Consider the following 17,961-nt stretch of genomic DNA (forward strand, 5'->3'; position numbering starts at 1 on the left):
CCATATCCCCATTCACCCTGCACACCACAAATACCTCAGATTTGTGATTGCAGGAAAACACATTCAAGGTTCTACCTTTCATAGTCACCACTGCCCCCAGGGTCTTCACAAAGTGCTTAGCAGAAGTAGCAGCACACCTCAGAAGACAAAGTACACGTATTCCCTTATCTAGACGACTGGCTCATCAATGCCAACACCACACTCAGATGACAGTGGACCTTCTGCACAACCTAGGTTTCACACTCAGCTTCCTCAAATCCCTCCTTCAATCTCTCCAGATACAGCCCTATCTAGGAGCAATACTCAGTGCAGAATTAGGGAGTGCATACCTCTCACAAAGATGTCCCATTCCACACAGACAATATAACTGCAATGTACTACCTTCAGAAACGGGGGTAGGGGGGGAGGAAACAGTCACTCTAATTGTCACAACTCTCTGACAATATGGAAATGAGCTCTCCACCATCACATTTACATAGTGGCCGACAATCTCCCAGAACAGACAGCGACTTTGTAGACCTGCTCTGCCAGATACAGCAACAAGTCCATGAATGGGAACTGTACCCACAAGTCCTTCCAACTTACTTGCAAAAGTGGGGAACACCTCAGATCTTTTTGCCACAGCAGAAAACACAAAATGCCTAAACTTCGCCTCTAGGTTCCCACACCCTGAATCCAAGGGTAATGCTGTATGGATGAACTGGTCAGGGATATTTGCCTATGCTTTTCCTCCTCTCCCTTTCATTCCATTTATGGTTTGACGGATCAGGCAAACATCTCTCAAAATGATCCTTGTAGCTCCAACGTGGGCATGCCAGCCCTGGTTTACCACACTACTGAATCTCTCAGTAATCCCCCACAAAAAGCTTCCCAACAAGCCGGATCGTCTCATTTAAAACAGAGGTCAGGTCAGGCACCCAGACCCCAAATCTGTCTTTTGTCTGAAGTCATATAGTTTGGTTATCCAGACCTGCCTGTAGAGTGCATGGACAGTCTTAGAGAAACTTGTAAACCCACTACCAGAGCATGTTATGCTGCAAAGTATAAACACTGTGTTTGCTACTGTCAACCCAAGCATATTAATGCCATCAAGATATTGTCTGTTAATTCGCTTACATCTCACCGCTATAACGGCATACTTGCAAAACAGAAAACAAAAATCATTCTTTAGGATTCCAGTAATTAAAGCATTCATGGAAGGTCTTAAATGGGTTATTCCACCACAAATGCCCCCTGCACTTCAATATTGTCCTTACTAGACTTAAGGGTTCTCCTTTCGAGCCACTTCACCCATGTCCCCTTCAGTACCTCTCATGAAAAGTGTCCATTTTAGTTGCTATCACATCTCCCAGGCATGTGTGTGAGCCCAGGCACTAACCTTGGAAGAACTATTCTTTCAGATTCATAAAGACAAGGTGGCTCTTCGCACTAATTCAAAGTTTCTTCGTAAGGTGGTCTCTCAATTCCATATTAATCAATCCATTGAGTTACCAGTCTTCTTACCGCAGCCTAACTTAGTTGCTGAAAGAGCTCTTAAGACGTTAAACGTGCATTAATGTTCTACAAACATAACAATTTTTTATAGCTTTCTCATTACCTCATAAAGACAATCCAATATCCAAAAGCAGCATAGGTAGGTGGGTAGGTAAAAGTATTCAGACTTGTTATGCTAAAGCAAAAAGACAACTTCCTGTCACTCCCAGAGCACACTCTACCAGGAAGAAGGGAGCCATTATGGCTTTCCTTGGAAAGCATAGCTGAAATTTGTAAAACTACATGGTCTATATCACATACATTTACAAAACATTATTGTGTAGGTGTATTTGCACATCAGCAAGCCAGTTTAGGTCAAGCAGTACTGAGAACACTTTTCCAATCAACTGTAACTCCCACATTCTAGCCACGACTGCTTTGCAGTCAACGCAGAGCATATGTATCTACAGCCACACATGCCATTGAATGTAAAATGTCACTCAATAAGCATCTGTGCGTGGTATGTAGTGCTGTAGACTCACATGGGCCCTCCCTGGACACCTGTGGATGTTTCAGTTACTTTGTATATAGTTGTGCATATGTAGGTACATTTGCATAGACATCTCTCTGTAAACTTCCTCTATACGCATTTTCTCACCCGCCTGTGGGAAAACAATCTTACAAAGGAGTCGATGCCCATGTGCAATATCACCAAGGAGGAGTCACTCAATCCTGTAACTCGAACATGCTTCTTCGAAAAAAGAAGGAAAAAAAAACTTGCAACACTCTGAACCCAACACTAGATGGCAGGAGCATGCAAAGCATGTGAATCTACAGCACTACATGCCACGAACAGATGCTTACTTGGTAAGTAACATTTTCCTTTCCCTTCATGTGGCCTGTGGCAGTGACATCCTGTTTATTCTTTATTGCCTGGGTCACTGCCCAGGACTATAACTGTGTAAGGCTGGGGGGGGAATATACATTCCTCCCTGCTAAATACTTTTTTCCTACCTTTACTGGTAACAAATGCTTCCCCTTTCTGTTGCTGTCTTTGGTGTAGCCTAGTAAAATGAAACTTGGCCAAGGTTGATTAGGCCCAGTCTGCAAACTTTCTTTGACTGGTATGAAACACTCCATCTGTACAGGACTTAAACAAACACTCCTTCCTTTTTGGAGATTTAGAATGTTGAAGGGTGCTTTTAATTAGGGTGACTGCAGGAAGGCAAACTCAAACAAATAGGCTAAATACTGGCCCCCTTGAGCCATTAAGTGTAAATCTGGTCATCAAGGAAGAGTGAAGACATTGCCTGCCCCATCTCAGAATTGTATTATGGACAGAGTCCTATTTGCTGCCGTCATTTCATGTGACTGGGAACAAGCCCTGGCCTGTGAATGAAACCTCAGGCCAAGACCTAGTGTGACACTTGTATAGCAGGAGGCCTTTTTGTGGGGCATCGGGCAGTCTGTGGTTAATGGGCAGTATCCAGTTTGTGTTCTGTCATTTAATGTTCGGGTTCCAGGAAAACAATAGTAGTGCAGTCCAATTGGCTAGTTAACTTCTTGGCTCTCAGAGTAACAAGAGTGAGCATTCAGGGCTTACTACAATAGGTGGTGGAAGTTAAAAATCTCAAATCCCATTTAACACAGTAAATAAAACACATTAACAAGTCTCCAGTCAGTGGTAAGTAAGCAGTTACAAATACAAGGAATACAGAAAATCAGCACTAGTCTCAAGTCATTGTTCTCCCATAGAGCTTGGTTTAGGTCAGCAGAGGATCTTAGGAATTGCCAGGCCTCTAGTTATTAGCGCAATCTAATTTTTCTCGTAGGGGATTTCCATGATAGTCATAAGCACTGAATAGTTCCGCTGGGACCCCGGAGCCCTGGGCGCGCGGGACTATTCAGTGCTTATGACTATCATGGAAATCCCCTTACAAGAGAACTGGAGTTACAGGTAAGAAACCATTCCTTCTCTCGTAGGGGATTTCCATGTATAGGCATAAGCACTGAATAGTTCCGCGGGGACCCCGGAGCCCTGGGGTCCCTGCGGGCGCGCGGAACTATTCAGTGCTTATGACTATCATGGAAATACCCCTACGAGAGAACTGGAGTTACAGGTAAGAAACCATTCCTTCTGGCAAAGGTGTAAGGGATATAGATTCCAGAACTTTGGACTTGACTCTGATGTTTCGGTATCCCTATGGCTCTGAATGGTGGAATAAAAGGCTCTCCCCCCCCCCCCCCCCACCACCTGCCAAAAAAATGGTAGAGGCAGAATTAAAGAGCTTTCTCTTAAAATCACCCCCCAAAGAAATCCTTCCCTAAAGAACAATAACTCCAAACAGCAAAGACTGTAGTCAAGCCATTTTTCCTGAGTGACGGTCTTGTGACCCAGTGTCCTGTAAGACAGTCCAAAGGTTTTAGTTACCAAAATTCAACTGAGAAATAAGCACTGGTAGCCTGGGTTTTGGGTCGGATTACATGGTCCAGTGTGCCAGTACTCATTACGTTGGTTCTAGGATGTCTTTTTCTTTTAAGGACTGCTGTCTCTGGATGTACGTCTCATTTTTGGTTTGTAGGGAACACCCCTGGGAGTTCTTAGTCCACCCATGCCCTTTTGATACTTGGTGTTTCAAGACAAGATCCAAAATGATTTCCAATCAGCTCTTTAGAACCATAGGACGTGAAGTCAATAAAATTCTAAATTCTGGATAATGATCTCCACACCTGAGCCCTTTACATTCATCAGCATTGTGACTTGATCAGTGAGTTGACGTAAAACCTCTGAGGATCTTTTCTTTAAGCATGTGGGCATAACTGGTTACATTTAGTAACACAAATACACATTAGCCTCTTTTTTTTGTTGTTGTTGTAAAATCGGAGTGCCAGAGACCTGCTGTAACTAGTGCTGGTAATTTGTGTAGCTATGGATTGCAAGCTTCCTCTTAGTGGAGCACTTTCTATTCGTATATTTGTCAGAGATTTGAGGACGCTATGCTCATTGGAGACAGTAGTGGGAACATCATTTTAGTTACTGCCATGTAGTATCTGACAAACTGGTTCCTACTCTTTCATCGCATACACACATAAAAAGTATAGGTGTGTCTTCTTGGCTTGAAACTGGATGTTTCACACTAAAGTTGTATAGAATTTGGTGTATGTGATATTTTGGGATATATTAGATGAGCAGCTGCTACTTAACACGCTGCATTTGTGCGGTGCATGGCTATAGCTCAGGTATACGTGACTGTAGAGTCCTATTTTCTATACCAGACGTCACGACCCTCTTAAAAATTGCACTGTTGTCCAAGACATGACCTAGATAATTTGACACCGCCTTCAAAAGAGCTGGATTTGCTGAGTCACTACATAAATTAACTTCTGCATGAAGGCGATATTATATGAGGATGTTAAGTGGAACAAATGTGGCTAGTAATGTCTGGCTGCCAAGACACTTTCTTCTATAGGATAGATTCTGTAACAGTTGAACAAAATTCTGATATTTCACACTCTGCTTTTCTTTTACCAATGTTTATACCCTTAAAGGATTGTGGCCAATCATGAGATTGTTTCTTATGCCATTAAAAAATTGTTTTCTTTAACTGAAATATTAGCTAATACACTGTGGAACCTTTGGGTTTGGGACCCTTCCCTTTAGGTTTAATGGCAGCTAAGCTGTTGTAAACCTGTGAGCATTGTCCATAAAGATGCAGTTTTCAAATCAAACTTTATTTAGTGGTTTATCACTTTATTAAAGCTAAAATACCCTATAACCATATGGACAATTCCATGTTTGAATTGTATGTTTTGTTTCCTTTTCCACAGTGGCGAATGGAAGTGCTTGCTATGTCAAGACCTGCCTGGAGATGAAAATCAGCCTCATGGTGATGGTACAGTGACAGACCAGCCTGTGGCTAAAATGTCACAGTCCAACCAAAAGGTGTTTTATTTAGTCACTAATTCATTTTTTAAAAATGCAGCTTCTTTTGGAAATTAAAGGATTTTGTAAAGAAGAATGATAAAGAAGTTCATAGTATCTCAGCAATCAGTTCCTGCTTCTGAAATATGGACCCACTCGTCCTCACTTCAAATGTTTCTCTTTAATTATTTGTGAAGAATGTATCTGAAAATTCTCACTTATTATATATTTTTTTTGCACAAGGACAGTTGCTCTTATTTATCTTGTGCATCCACCAACCACACCCCAATAAGAAAAGATAAACTCTAGTTTGTCTAGCCTAGAAATTCAAGAACACTGCTTTTGATAACATGTATTGGACTAAGGAACTGAAATGCATCTATGATGCAGTTTCTAAGCTTTGGGAGTCACACAGCATCTGATGTGCAAAAGCTATTAAGCTCTAAATGCAATTGTATGATACCATCTTTACACCTTATATTCAGTAAGTCCAATTGAAGATACCCGAATATGGCGTGTTTAGGCATAGTCAGGTTTCTTGCACAGCACTATCTACTTCAGAATAAAATGAATCAAACATTTGCATGCTTTCCTTTCCTCAGTCATATTATCTTTGTGTTTTGTAATATATTGCATGCTCTTCCGTTAGGGCATGCCTTTTGCTTCCTCTGAAAGGTGTAATAAGACTTGCGAGGTTGCTCTGGGAACATTCCTAGTTCTTCCTGGGTTCCTCAGGTGATATTCAGCAACTGCAAATTCATTGGATTGCATATCTCTTGCTGTACCTTCGCAGACTTCTCCTTCTGGCTCTCTATCACTTTTGGTACACACTTTCAGTGTGTATACTTCTTGAGGCAAGACCTCTAAGTTGTTTGCTGTTGAAGGGACCTCTTCGGATGCAATGTATTGAATCTATGAATGAAAACTTTAGAACTCCTCTTAACACTCAGGAAAAATTAAGTCACCTTTTCAAAAGGTTTATGAAGAATTATGGCACATACATCCACTGATTCTGTTTCCATGAATGTCAACTGTAAATGAAGGAGTTCCAGGGTCTACACGCAGCATGGAAATATCATAGCGTTTATGACTATCAGTGAAATCCTACAATGTAAAACTTGATTAGAGCACATTAATATTGCAGCCGTTGGGCACCAGTGGGAGACAGTACCACACAGAATGTCCAGTAACCAATTCCCTGCCCAAGCCACCAAGAAAAGGCCTCCTACAAAAACAGGAAACTGGGTGGAGGAGAGGGTTTCAAAAAGGAAGTCGTTCTCTACAGGCTGTGTGTGAAAATCCACCTTATGGAAGGAGATGGTTTTTCAATAAATTCATATTAGGACATAGAATATGCAGCAGAGAGGGGTGGACAGGGTACAAGTCAGGGTCTTTGAGGATACTTTGCATGGCAGTGAGGATGGTAGCAGAGACGCATCTGTTCCATCGCTGTCGAGGCATAGTGGAGAGACATGACTGAGAATGGGAGTAGGCCCCAAAGGGCGAGGTCAAGGAGGGGCCTCCGTCGACTGGAACCCTGCTTGAGCTGGTTCACAAATGTTGAGATGGAGAAGAAAGGGAGACTCAATCGATTACAATACGGATGGAGTGAAGGGACATATGGATCGAAAAGAACAACTCAACAATGTTTAATTAGAAAACGGGGGCCGCGTCCGAACCTAACGGCGGAAAGAAAACAATATAACTATGAAGTTGATGACCATGCGCCTTAACAGCAAGAGTCGTCGTCACTGTACCTCATGACTCGAGACGACTTTGAAGTAAAACAACTTGCACACATCCGGGCTCAACACTAGATGGCAGAAGTATGCACATCATGTGGATCTACAGAACTGCATACCACCAACAGGTTCTTCTCACTTAACCGCAAATTCACTCAATTTGACACCCAGAAACCTTTTCAAGGAAAACTTGGTCACATCCTCACTGACACATGCCCAAGTTATTCCACAGTAAAAATTAGTTCTCTTGTATGGAATTTCCAGATATAGTCATAAGCACTGAATAGTCCCGCCCACGTCCGGGGACCCCGGAGCACTTTTTCACAATGTTTTCTTAAGTGCCAATGTTTGCCTTTCTTCGGGAAGGCCTGCGGAGAATTCAAGAGATCACAATTATTAGGAACAGGCTACTATGGCCCAGTTACTCATCTTGCACTTAAAGGGGCCAGGAGATTATATATGCATATAATGTCATGATTTTGCAAAAGCCAGAATAAATGTCTTTCACAAATCCTTTTTTGGGAATGGAGAGATGAAGTAAGGTTGGGCAATGTAGCCCCATAGGCTGCCATTATGTGTTTAAAATAGAGACTGTACCTTTAAGAGCCCAGAGACCAGTAGCATCCTGTAATGCTGAGCAGGTAGACGTTGCTTCAGTTCTTTTTCCGACTCCTGCTGATAGGTTCCTAGAGCTTTGTGCTTGGTCAGTTTCTGGCTTTTTTTTTTTCAAGAAAATTCAATTATACTGACATCAGATACATTTGACATCTTTGGTCTCTCTACCTTTTTCTGTCATTTTCTGACAGGACTTTGTATTTTATTTGGCCTAACAAATGCCATCTCTTTTTGATAAGTGCCCAGCCTGTGGAAGAAAAAAGGTTAAGACAGATCCTCACAGAGTATTTATTTTCTGTCTTCCAGACACTCATGTTCCTGACTCTTGCCATATTGGCAAGAACTTTTCAAGATGCACCCTTTGCGACAGGGAGAAGATTTGCATTCAGGGTGCAGGGGAGCGGTGAAAGCAGAAGACGCCATTTACAGGTGGGACTTCGGGCGAGGAGAGGGTCAGTCCTCTACCAGAGTTCAGTCATCTGTCTCTGGAGGGCGTCCCAGACAGAAAAGGAATGAAAAACATCCCAGTCGATGTCGAAAACATCAATGTCGAAGAGGTACAGCACTGACCAGTTTGTGGTCTATCCACAGATCAACGTCAAGACAGCGGGTACTGACGTCGATGACGTCAGCCCACAGACCTTGTTCAATATCAAGAAGCCCAAGGGCACCTCACCTTTGAGATCTTTATCGACGTCCACATCACCCCCGATGGACCGCGAGGTCAAGATTGTTGCCGACACACTCTGACGCCATTGAGGTGTTGACGTTAGCTATCAAGGAATGGCTCAGCGTCGAGGGAGCAAAGGCAATCGACATTAAGAACTATTTAGGCTCCTCCAGGCTTCAGGAAGTGCGCAGAAAAAGAGATGGATCTACAGTTTGCCAGACTCTGAGTATCCAAGGCACATATTCCCAGTCACTGGATGCACCAGCTGATCCTCTGATCGTGCCATCTCTGCTTCCTTCACAGCCTGCTCTGCCTCCACCACCTGCAGCACCAAGGCCCGGGACGCCTGCTTCAGTACCACCAGCACCTCTCCCTTCTGAACCAAGGCTCAGAGCTTGTTCCTGTTCCCACGTCACTACTCCAGACGCCGTCAACACACTTCAAGGTGCTCATCTGCATTGTCAAGACATTCCCACCATCTGCACCATTCAGGAAAGTCTTGATCCAGGTACACTATTAAGACCTCCTCTACAAGTACTGGGAGGTATTCACCAACCCTCTCAGACACCCCACCTCTACGCATTTGACTGGTGGATGACATTTCTCCCTTTTAAGAAGTTCTGGTCAGGGGTGCTAACAAATTAAACACTCTGATGTCCACTCCAACACCTACGACTTTGGTCATCTTTGAGACCCTGCAACATAGGGAAGTCTCCTGTCCTTTTCTACTTCTAGTGCCAGGTCTCTTAGAACCTGCAATGGACCTCTTCTTAACCTCATCATTGGTCAAGACAGCTCCATCAGGACTTCAGAAGAAGTACCATCCACCAGACCAGGATCCGGCCTTCCTCCGTACAGACCCACCGGCAGACTTGGTTAGTGTAGTGGCTGCACAGAAATAACATGCCATTACTCCTACTTCCACAGTTCCACTAGACAAAGAGTCGCAAACTAGACTCTGTGGGTCGGAAGGTCTGCAATACTGCAGCTACCACAATGGAAGAGCGCCACTGCCATTTAGGCAGATACGACAGAGCCATCTTGGAATCACTCCAACAATTTGTCGAGCATCTCCCTAGAGACAAGAGAGAGGACTTGAAATACATTTTCACGGAGTGCCTAATGGTTTCCAATCAAGTCATTAGCACAGCAGCGGATTCCTCTCTACTTGTGGCGCAAGAACACTGCCACGTTGGCTCCCTGCGACTGCATTCTTGGCTTCGTCTTACCTCTCTGAAGCCAGAAACACAACAAAGAATCTTCAATTTACCGTTTTCCAGTACCACTCTCTTCGGCATTCCACCGATGATGAGATGGCGAGAATGAAGGTGGAGAAGGAGTCGCTAAAAGCGGTTGGCTTAGAGAAACCTAAAGAGGCAAGAAAATCTTTCAAGCCCTTCCAATGCTGTTTCTCTTCAGAGGGTCCAAACACCTTATTGGCATCAGGGTCGCCAACAGTCCGGTGCATACTCTCTACAGTACCAAGTTTCCTACCAGCCCTATGAGAGAAAGCAGGCTAGGGGAAGATCAAGTCAGCAACCTGCTTGGGGAGGCAAACAACTGGCATCAAAATCCTGAATCATTTCTTCACCTTCTTCTGTTACTCACTCCAGTAGGGGGAAGCATCCAACAAAATCTGGAAGAGTGGCAAAACATCACACAAGACTCCTGGGTTCTGAATATTGCTTGCAATGGATACGGTCTCTGGTTCACCAGACCTCCACCATCCATTCCTTCCAAACTAGCCAGATTCTACCTTCCACAATTGCATGCGGAGGTAGACATTCTCTTACAGAAGGAGGTGGTGAAGCCCATTCCGTCTCACCAATGCAGAACGGGAATCTATTCCAGGTACTTTCTCATCAAAAAGAAAGACTGGAACAAATTCAGACCCATTCTCGACCTCAAAACCACCAATAAGTGGATTAGGCGAGAAAAGTTCCGGATGCTGGCATTACACCAGATTTACCCTCCGCTACACCAAGGGGATTGACTTTGCCCCATTGACCCTCAAGACCATACTTTCATATACCAGTAGCCAGAAAGCATTGAAAGTTCTTGAGGTTCGTAGTGGGACACAACCATTATCAGTACCAAGTGCTTCCATTTGGACTGAAGTCAGCACCCAGGACGTTTTCCAAATGCATGTCAGTATTTGCTGCCCATCTCAAGACACAGAGTTCCTCTATCCATATCTAGATGATTGGCTGAACAAGGCGTCCATGTGTCGGGAAGCTCAGCTTCTCTACGATTGAACTTGCGATCTCCTGCGGCGCCTAGGCCTCCATGTCAAACATGTAAATTCAACCTCTGTTCCAGTGCAACTATTACACTATCTGGGAGCCTCCTTCAACACCCTCCAAGCAAGCATGCATCCTTCTGAGAGACTCATGAAAATCTCTCACCCAACCGTGAGAACAATATCTTCTCTCCCCAGCTCGATGGCCTCCTGCATATTTCTTAGACCGAATGCCAGTCTCCATATGAAACTCCTACAGGAATGCTTGGAGGACCAGTAGGACCAACGGACAGGCAGTTGAGATTACAGAACTCTGCTATCACATAAAGCTGTTCTTGAAATGGTGGTGCTCTCCAACCAATCTCCTGCGAGGTACACCATACCATCAGGGCAGTTCTTCACAGACCATAGTAACTAATGCCTTTCTACTAGGATTGGGAGCCCACATGAACCAGCTCCAAATCCAGGGCAAGTGGTCACAGAGAGAATTTGCATATCACATCGATCTCCTAGAACTGCACATAGTCCATGTGCCACTGAAGGTGTATCATCCATAGTTCCACTCCAACTCCTGCTTGTTCAGACGGACAATACAACAACCATGTGTAGGAAGCTGGCTCTGTATATACTATACCAAAGTAATGTATAATGTGTACATAGTCCAGTGGATCCCCAGAGGCTTTACAGAGGTTTAAGTAGATAATACTAATGCGCTCTCTTGTGGTAGTGTGGGCGAGCAGTTAGGCTTATCAGAGATTAGTGCTAAGCATTTGTTGCGCCCACAGTCGAGAAATGTGGCACACCCTTAATGACTAACTCTAGTCCAATGTTTGTGTCAAAAAATATACTTTGTTACTTTATTTCTATAAGCAAAAGGATCTTTGTTGCAGGTAAGTAACATTTCCAGAATCTACCACTTTCAAGTATCGATAGAAACTGTTTGCAGGAAAGTACATGTGGCTTCATGGCACCGGCCCTGGAGGTCTAGATCAGCATGGGGGAGGGTTATGGTCACAGGTCAGAACCAAACATACACCCTCAGTGGCTCAGGGGTGGCAAGGTGCAGGGTGCAAACGCAGCGTCTGGTGCCCAATACAATTTAATGAGGATCTCCGGGTTCACAAAGAGGCTGCAGGCTGGGCCCAGGGAGTTGGATGAAGGAGACCAGTGGCTGGGCAGTTTGAATGCCACTGGATGTTGGTAGACTGTTGGTTTGGTTCTCTAAGGCTGGGATTGGTGGGGGGGGCTGCGGTTGCAGGGGTAACTTTTGGTGTCCGGAAGTTTAAATACTAGATTTATGGATGGGCGTTACAGGGGTCAGAGCAGTAGCCAATGGCTACTAACCCTGAGGGTGTCTGCACCTTTCCTGTGCCCACTCCCTCGGGGGGGAGGGGGGCGGGACGACACATTCTAAACTCTATTGGCTAACATCCTCCAAAGCATAATGGAGGATTCTGAAGAGAGGGCTTCACATCAGCTCTGGGCACTTTAGGGTGGTCCCAGCTGGGGTGGACTCTCCTTCTCTTATTTACTAATTTTCCTGTCTGACCTGCAGCTAAAAGTAGGGCTTGGTCCAGGGGGCAGGCATCTCCACCGGCTGGAGTGCCCTTGGTCAGCATAACAAAAGGCAGGAGCCTTAAAGGCTCACTGCCAAGTGTTGCTGTTCCTGCAGGGGGTGTGAAGCACCTCCACCCAGAGCAGGCTTTGTCTCTGACTCCAGAGAGCACAAATGCTCTCACTTCAAGGGGCCAGAAACTCGTCTGGTGGTATAAGACTTGCAGAGACTGGTCAGCCACCCACTAGGGAATTGGTTGAATTCCTGGAGGCATCTCTAAGATACCCTCTGTGTGCATTTTCCATAAATCCAACTCTGTTGTCAGTGTGGGTTTATTGAGCCGAGAAGTTTGATAACAAATGTTTTAGCATTCAGTAAAGCCATCCATGGAGCTGTGGAGTTCATAGTGACGGACTCCCAGCCCATAAACTCAATATGGCTTCACTGCACTTACAATGTCTAAAAAGTTTCTTAGACACTGTATGGCACATTGCTCCTGCAGCTGCGCTCCCACGTATGGTATACTGCACCCTGCCCTGGGGCTGTGGGGCTTGCTAAGAGGGGTGGCTTAACTATGCCACAGGCAGTGTTTTGTAGACATGGCATGCAGGGTGGGGTGCCATGCCGAATTTACCTTTTTTTCTCTACACCAACACACACAACCTGCAATGGCAGTGGTCATGTGTTTGGTGAGGGGTCCCTTATGGTGGCATAACACATGCTGCAGCCCTTGGAGACCCATCATGGCCACAGGGCCCTTGGAACCACTGGTACCTTTTTACAAGAGATTTAGCTGTGTGCCAGGGGTTTGGCAATTGTGGAAGCAATGGTACAGTTTAGGGAAAGAACACAGGTGCTGGATCCTGGTTAGCAGGGTACCAGCACACACTCAATTATGTAAGCATCAGAGATCAGGCAAAAAGTGTAGTTGGGGGGGCCTCAACAAAGAGGGAGGGGCGAGGTCCAGGCCTTTGTCTCCCGAAACCCAACTGATCTGGAAATGGCTTCTGGCCACAAACCTCCCAATCACTGTGACTTACCTTTCAGGGGTGCAAAACACTCAATCTGATTCTCTCAGCAGACACCCCAAGAAAACCACGTATGGGTCTAAAATGATAACATTAAAGACATCTTTCAACTGTGGGTAGCTCCGGCTATCGACTTGTTTGCTACCTCAGAAAACAGAAAATGCCAAACCTTTCCATCGAGGTACTTCCAGCCAGAGATACTGGGGAATGTCCTATGAATCCACTGGTCCAGCAGATCTCTGCACTTTTCCTCTGATTACCCCTACTCCCAGCAGTCCTCATCAAACTGTCCCACTCAAGAGCAAAGATGATACTCATCGCTCCGGAGCGGCCATGTCAGTGGTGGTTCACAGACCTCCTTCACCGGTCCCTCCGTCCACATCTGAAGCTGCCATGCAGACCAGATCTACTGATGAAACTTGGAGGCCAGATGGTGCACCCCAACCTCTCCTCTTTGAATTTGGCAGCATGGCTCCTGAGCTAGTGCAATATTAACATTTGAGTCTGCTGCAATAGTGCATGGAGATCCTCAAAGAGGAGACAGTGCCTTCTACAAGCTTCACATATGCCTTCAAATGGAAGAGATTCTGCATATGGTGTTCATTGAAGAACAAGAACCCTACTACTTGCCAGTAAGATGTCATTCTTCCATAATTAATCCATTTGGCACAATCTGGTTTCCAGTTTGCATCTATAAAGGTTCACCTGGCAGCTCTTACTGCCTTGCAGAAAATGTCCTTCACAAACCTTTTTTCAGAATCCCAGTCCTCAAGGATCTCCTAGATGGTTTGAAACTTGTTTACTCCCATTAAGCAACCTTCCCCTCCTTGGGAGCTCAATATAGTCCTTCCACGCCTTATGCAGGAACCCTTCGACCCCTTACACAAGGCCGCTCGACAACACCTGTCTGGGAAAACCGGTTTCTTTGTGGCAGTTACATCTGCCCGCAGGGTAACCAAGATCTAGGCACTCTGTTTTAATGAACCATTCACAGTATTTCATTCTAGCAAAATGGTCATGAGAACTCACCCGAAATTCCTCCCTAAGGTGGTTTCGGACTTCCATGTCAACCAGACAATCCCTTTGCTAAAAAAAACAAATCCGAATCTCTACTCCTGTGGAAAGAACCCTCCATTCCCTGGATGTAAGACGAGTTCTGGAATGCTATCTTGACAAGATACTGGACATCCACAGATCAGACTTATTGTTTATCAGCTATGGTCCCCTCAGTGCAGGCTTAGCCACCTCTAAGTAATCCATTTCACCATAGATAGCACAGTAAAATCCATGATACTATCAAAAGCACTCTCTGCTAGACCTTAAGCGCACACTACTAGAGGAAAAGTGGCCGCTACTGCTTTGCTGCTCAATACTCCTATTCCAGAGATTTCCAATGCAGCAACCTGGGTATCAGTTCATACATTCACTAAACACTACTGCCTAGGCATGGACACCAGAGCAAATGCTCAAGTAGGGCAGGCTTCCTTCAGAAACCTATTCACTTAAATAGTCCAGTCCATCTTCTGTCATCGTATCAGCGCTGTGTAGGGATGTGCTTGCTATTCTCTTCAGTGCTTATAACTTTACATGGAAAACCCCTACAAGAGAAGGAACAGTTTTTTACCTGTAACACCAGTTCTCTCATAGCGGAATTTCCTTAAGTCATAAGCAACCCTCCTTCCTCCCCGATGGAAGAGACAGAGGCCCACCAGTAGACTAAAAACACAAGTCGCTTCAAAAAGAACCGAAGCAACTGCCACCTGCTCAGCATGATGGGATACTGGTGTTCTCTGGGTTCTTAAAGGTACAGCCTCTATTTTCATTCATATAATGGCAGCCTATGGGGCTACACTGCCTTACACTTCATCTCTCCATGAAAAAGACAATTGTTTTTTCTTTTTTTCAGAACACCATGAAATTATATATATATATATATATATATATATATATATATATATATGTATGTATGTATATATGTATATATATGTATGTATGTTTGTTCGATGGCATGTGTAGCTGTAGATACACATGCTGTGCATTATCCTGCCATCTATTGTTGGCCTCGGAGTGTTAGAAGTTTTTCTTCGAAGAAGTCTTTTCGAGTAACGGGACCGAGAGACTCCTCCCCTTCGGCTCCATTGCGCATGGGCGTCGACTCCATCTTAGATTGTTTTCTTTCCGCCATCAGGTTCGGGCGTGTTCCTCTTCGCTCCGTAATTCGAATCGGGAAAACTTAGAAAATCATCGAAATCAGTCGCTATTGTGTGCATTCAGGACCGGGTTAGTACAAACACATTGGCACTGACAAGACCGCTTCGGCGGCTCTTCGGGGCTTCTGCATTTAACCAAGGCCTGGTCGGCCCGACCACACCCGTTGTCGAAGACTCATGGACCGGACCCCCTTCCGTTTCTGTCCGACGTGTCACGGCAAGTATCCTTACACAGACCAGCATCGGGTCTGTAACCTGTGTTTGTCGCCCGAACACAGAGAGGATACTTGTGAAGCCTGCAAAGCTTTTTGATCCCAGACGACCCTAAGAGATCGACACGCAAGACGCCTGCAAATGGTTCGTACTAAAGTCTGCCAATGTTACCGGGCATGCTTAAACATGCACAACAGGTTTTCCAAGAACCAGTAAAAGGGAGAGCCATCACGCCAAGGGTCAAGAAAAAATATAAACCGCCCCCGTCAGACCCTGTGTTTATTACACAACAGCTCCCTCCGGACTCAGTTGTAGAAAGCGGGCAAATTCAGTCATCAGGGGATGCGCCACCCCCTTGATAAAGAAAGCCGTAAGTTTGACGCGGCAGGGAAAAGTGGCATCACAAGCGGCCAATCAGTGGCGTATTGCCAACTCACAAGCCCTCCTTGCCAGCTACGACAGAGCACATTGGGACGAGACGCAGGATATTATCCAACATCTACCAAAAGAGCATCAAAAACGTGCCCAACAAGTGGTGGAGGAGGGACAGGCCATCTCCAATAACCAGATCTGCTCTGCGCGGACTGTCAACACAGCATTCACCATTAGAAGGCATGCATGGCTGCGAAGTTCTGGTTTTAAGCCAGAGATACAGCAGGCGGTATTGAATGCCGTGCAGTCAACACTAGCTATTCGGGCGGGAGGTGGACACCGCAATAGAAAAAAGGACACAGCCAAAGCCATGGGCGCGCTCTACTCCTCTCAATATAGGGGAACATTTAGGAAACCACTGTTTAGGAGAGGGTTTAGACACCAATCCTTAGAACCATCCACCTCCCAAACAAAACCCACTTACCAGTCCTAGTACCAGAGAGGGGGGTTTTGACAGTTTTCAGGACCGTTCCCAAGAGGAAGAGGGAAATTCCAGCCTGCCAAGCAGACTCCTAGTAGCAAGCAGTGCAGTGACTTCAATGTCCCACTTCCCCAACACACATCACCAGTGGGGGGAGATTAACAAAATACCACAACAATTGGGCACACATCACCACAGACACCTGGGTTCTATCAATTATCCAACATGGTTACTGCATAGAGTTCACAAAATTCCCTCCAGATGTTCCCCCAAGAACGCACAAGATATCAATACAACACTTAGACCTATTACAAATAGAGATCCAAGCACTACTAGCAAAACAAGCCATAGAACTAGTACCTGATAACCAGAAAGGAACAGGGGTTTACTCCCTATATTTCCTCATTCCGAAAAAAGGCAAAACGTTAAGGCCTATTCTAGATCTCAGAACGTTAAATCTCTTCATCAAATCAGATCGTTTCCACATGGTAACACTACAGGACGTAGTTCCCTTACTAAAACAAGGGGAATACATGGCAACACAGGATCTAAAAAATGCATATTTACACATACCCATTCATCCATCTCACAGAAAATACCTCAGGTTTGTAATACAAGGCAAACATTATCAATTCAAAGTATTGCCCTTCGGGATAACAGCAGCACCCAGGGTATTTACAAAATGCCTAGCTGTAGTAGCAGCTCATATAAAGAGACATCACATGCACGTATTCCTGTATCTAGACGATTGGCTAATAAAAGCCAACACTCAAAACCAATGTCCAATTCACACGCAATATGTAATAGATAACTCTACACAAACTAGGGTTTTCTATAAATTACTAAAAATCTCACTTACAACCATCCCAAATACAGAAATACTTGGGAGCCACACTCAATACACAAAAAGCAATTGCCACTCCAAGTCCACAAAGGGTTCAATCGTTTCAAAATACAAGATCAAGCATGCAGCCAAACCAACAATACACGGTCAGGCTTGTAATGAAACTACTAGGCATGATGTCCTCATGCATAGCTATTGTCCCAAATGCACAACTACACATGCAGCCCTTACAACAGTGCCTAGCAAAACAATGGACGCAGGCACAGGGTCAACTCCAAGATCTAGTGTTGATAGACTGCCAAACACACTCTTCACTTCAGTGGTGGAACCCTGTAAATTTAAACAAAGGGCCGGCCGTTTCAAGACCCAGTGCCTTACGCCATTATCACAACAGACGCCTCCATGATTGGGTGGGGAGCACACCTCAACAATCACAGTATACAAGGTCAGTGCGACAATCCACAAAAACAACTTCACATAAATCTCTTAGAACTGCTAGCAGTCTTTCTAGCACTAAAAGCTTTTCAGCCCCTTCTAGTCCACAAATACATTCTTGTCAAAACAGACAATATGACAACAATGTATTATCTAAAAAAA

The 17,961-nt window shown here is 44.8% G+C and overlaps 1 protein-coding gene across 1 annotated transcript in view; it reads left to right on the top strand.

The window, feature by feature from the left end:
* Nucleotides 1-17,961, top strand: part of TRIM28 (tripartite motif containing 28) — a 373,881-nt gene that overhangs the window by 247,105 nt on the left and 108,815 nt on the right. The window contains exon 14 of the mRNA XM_069200493.1: nucleotides 5,302-5,416. Within this exon, the coding sequence (XP_069056594.1) occupies nucleotides 5,302-5,416 (115 nt within the window). The remainder of the gene's footprint in view (nucleotides 1-5,301; nucleotides 5,417-17,961) is intronic.

Source organism: Pleurodeles waltl, chromosome 7 (assembly GCF_031143425.1).
Source record: "Pleurodeles waltl isolate 20211129_DDA chromosome 7, aPleWal1.hap1.20221129, whole genome shotgun sequence".
Taxonomy (NCBI): domain Eukaryota; kingdom Metazoa; phylum Chordata; class Amphibia; order Caudata; family Salamandridae; genus Pleurodeles; species Pleurodeles waltl.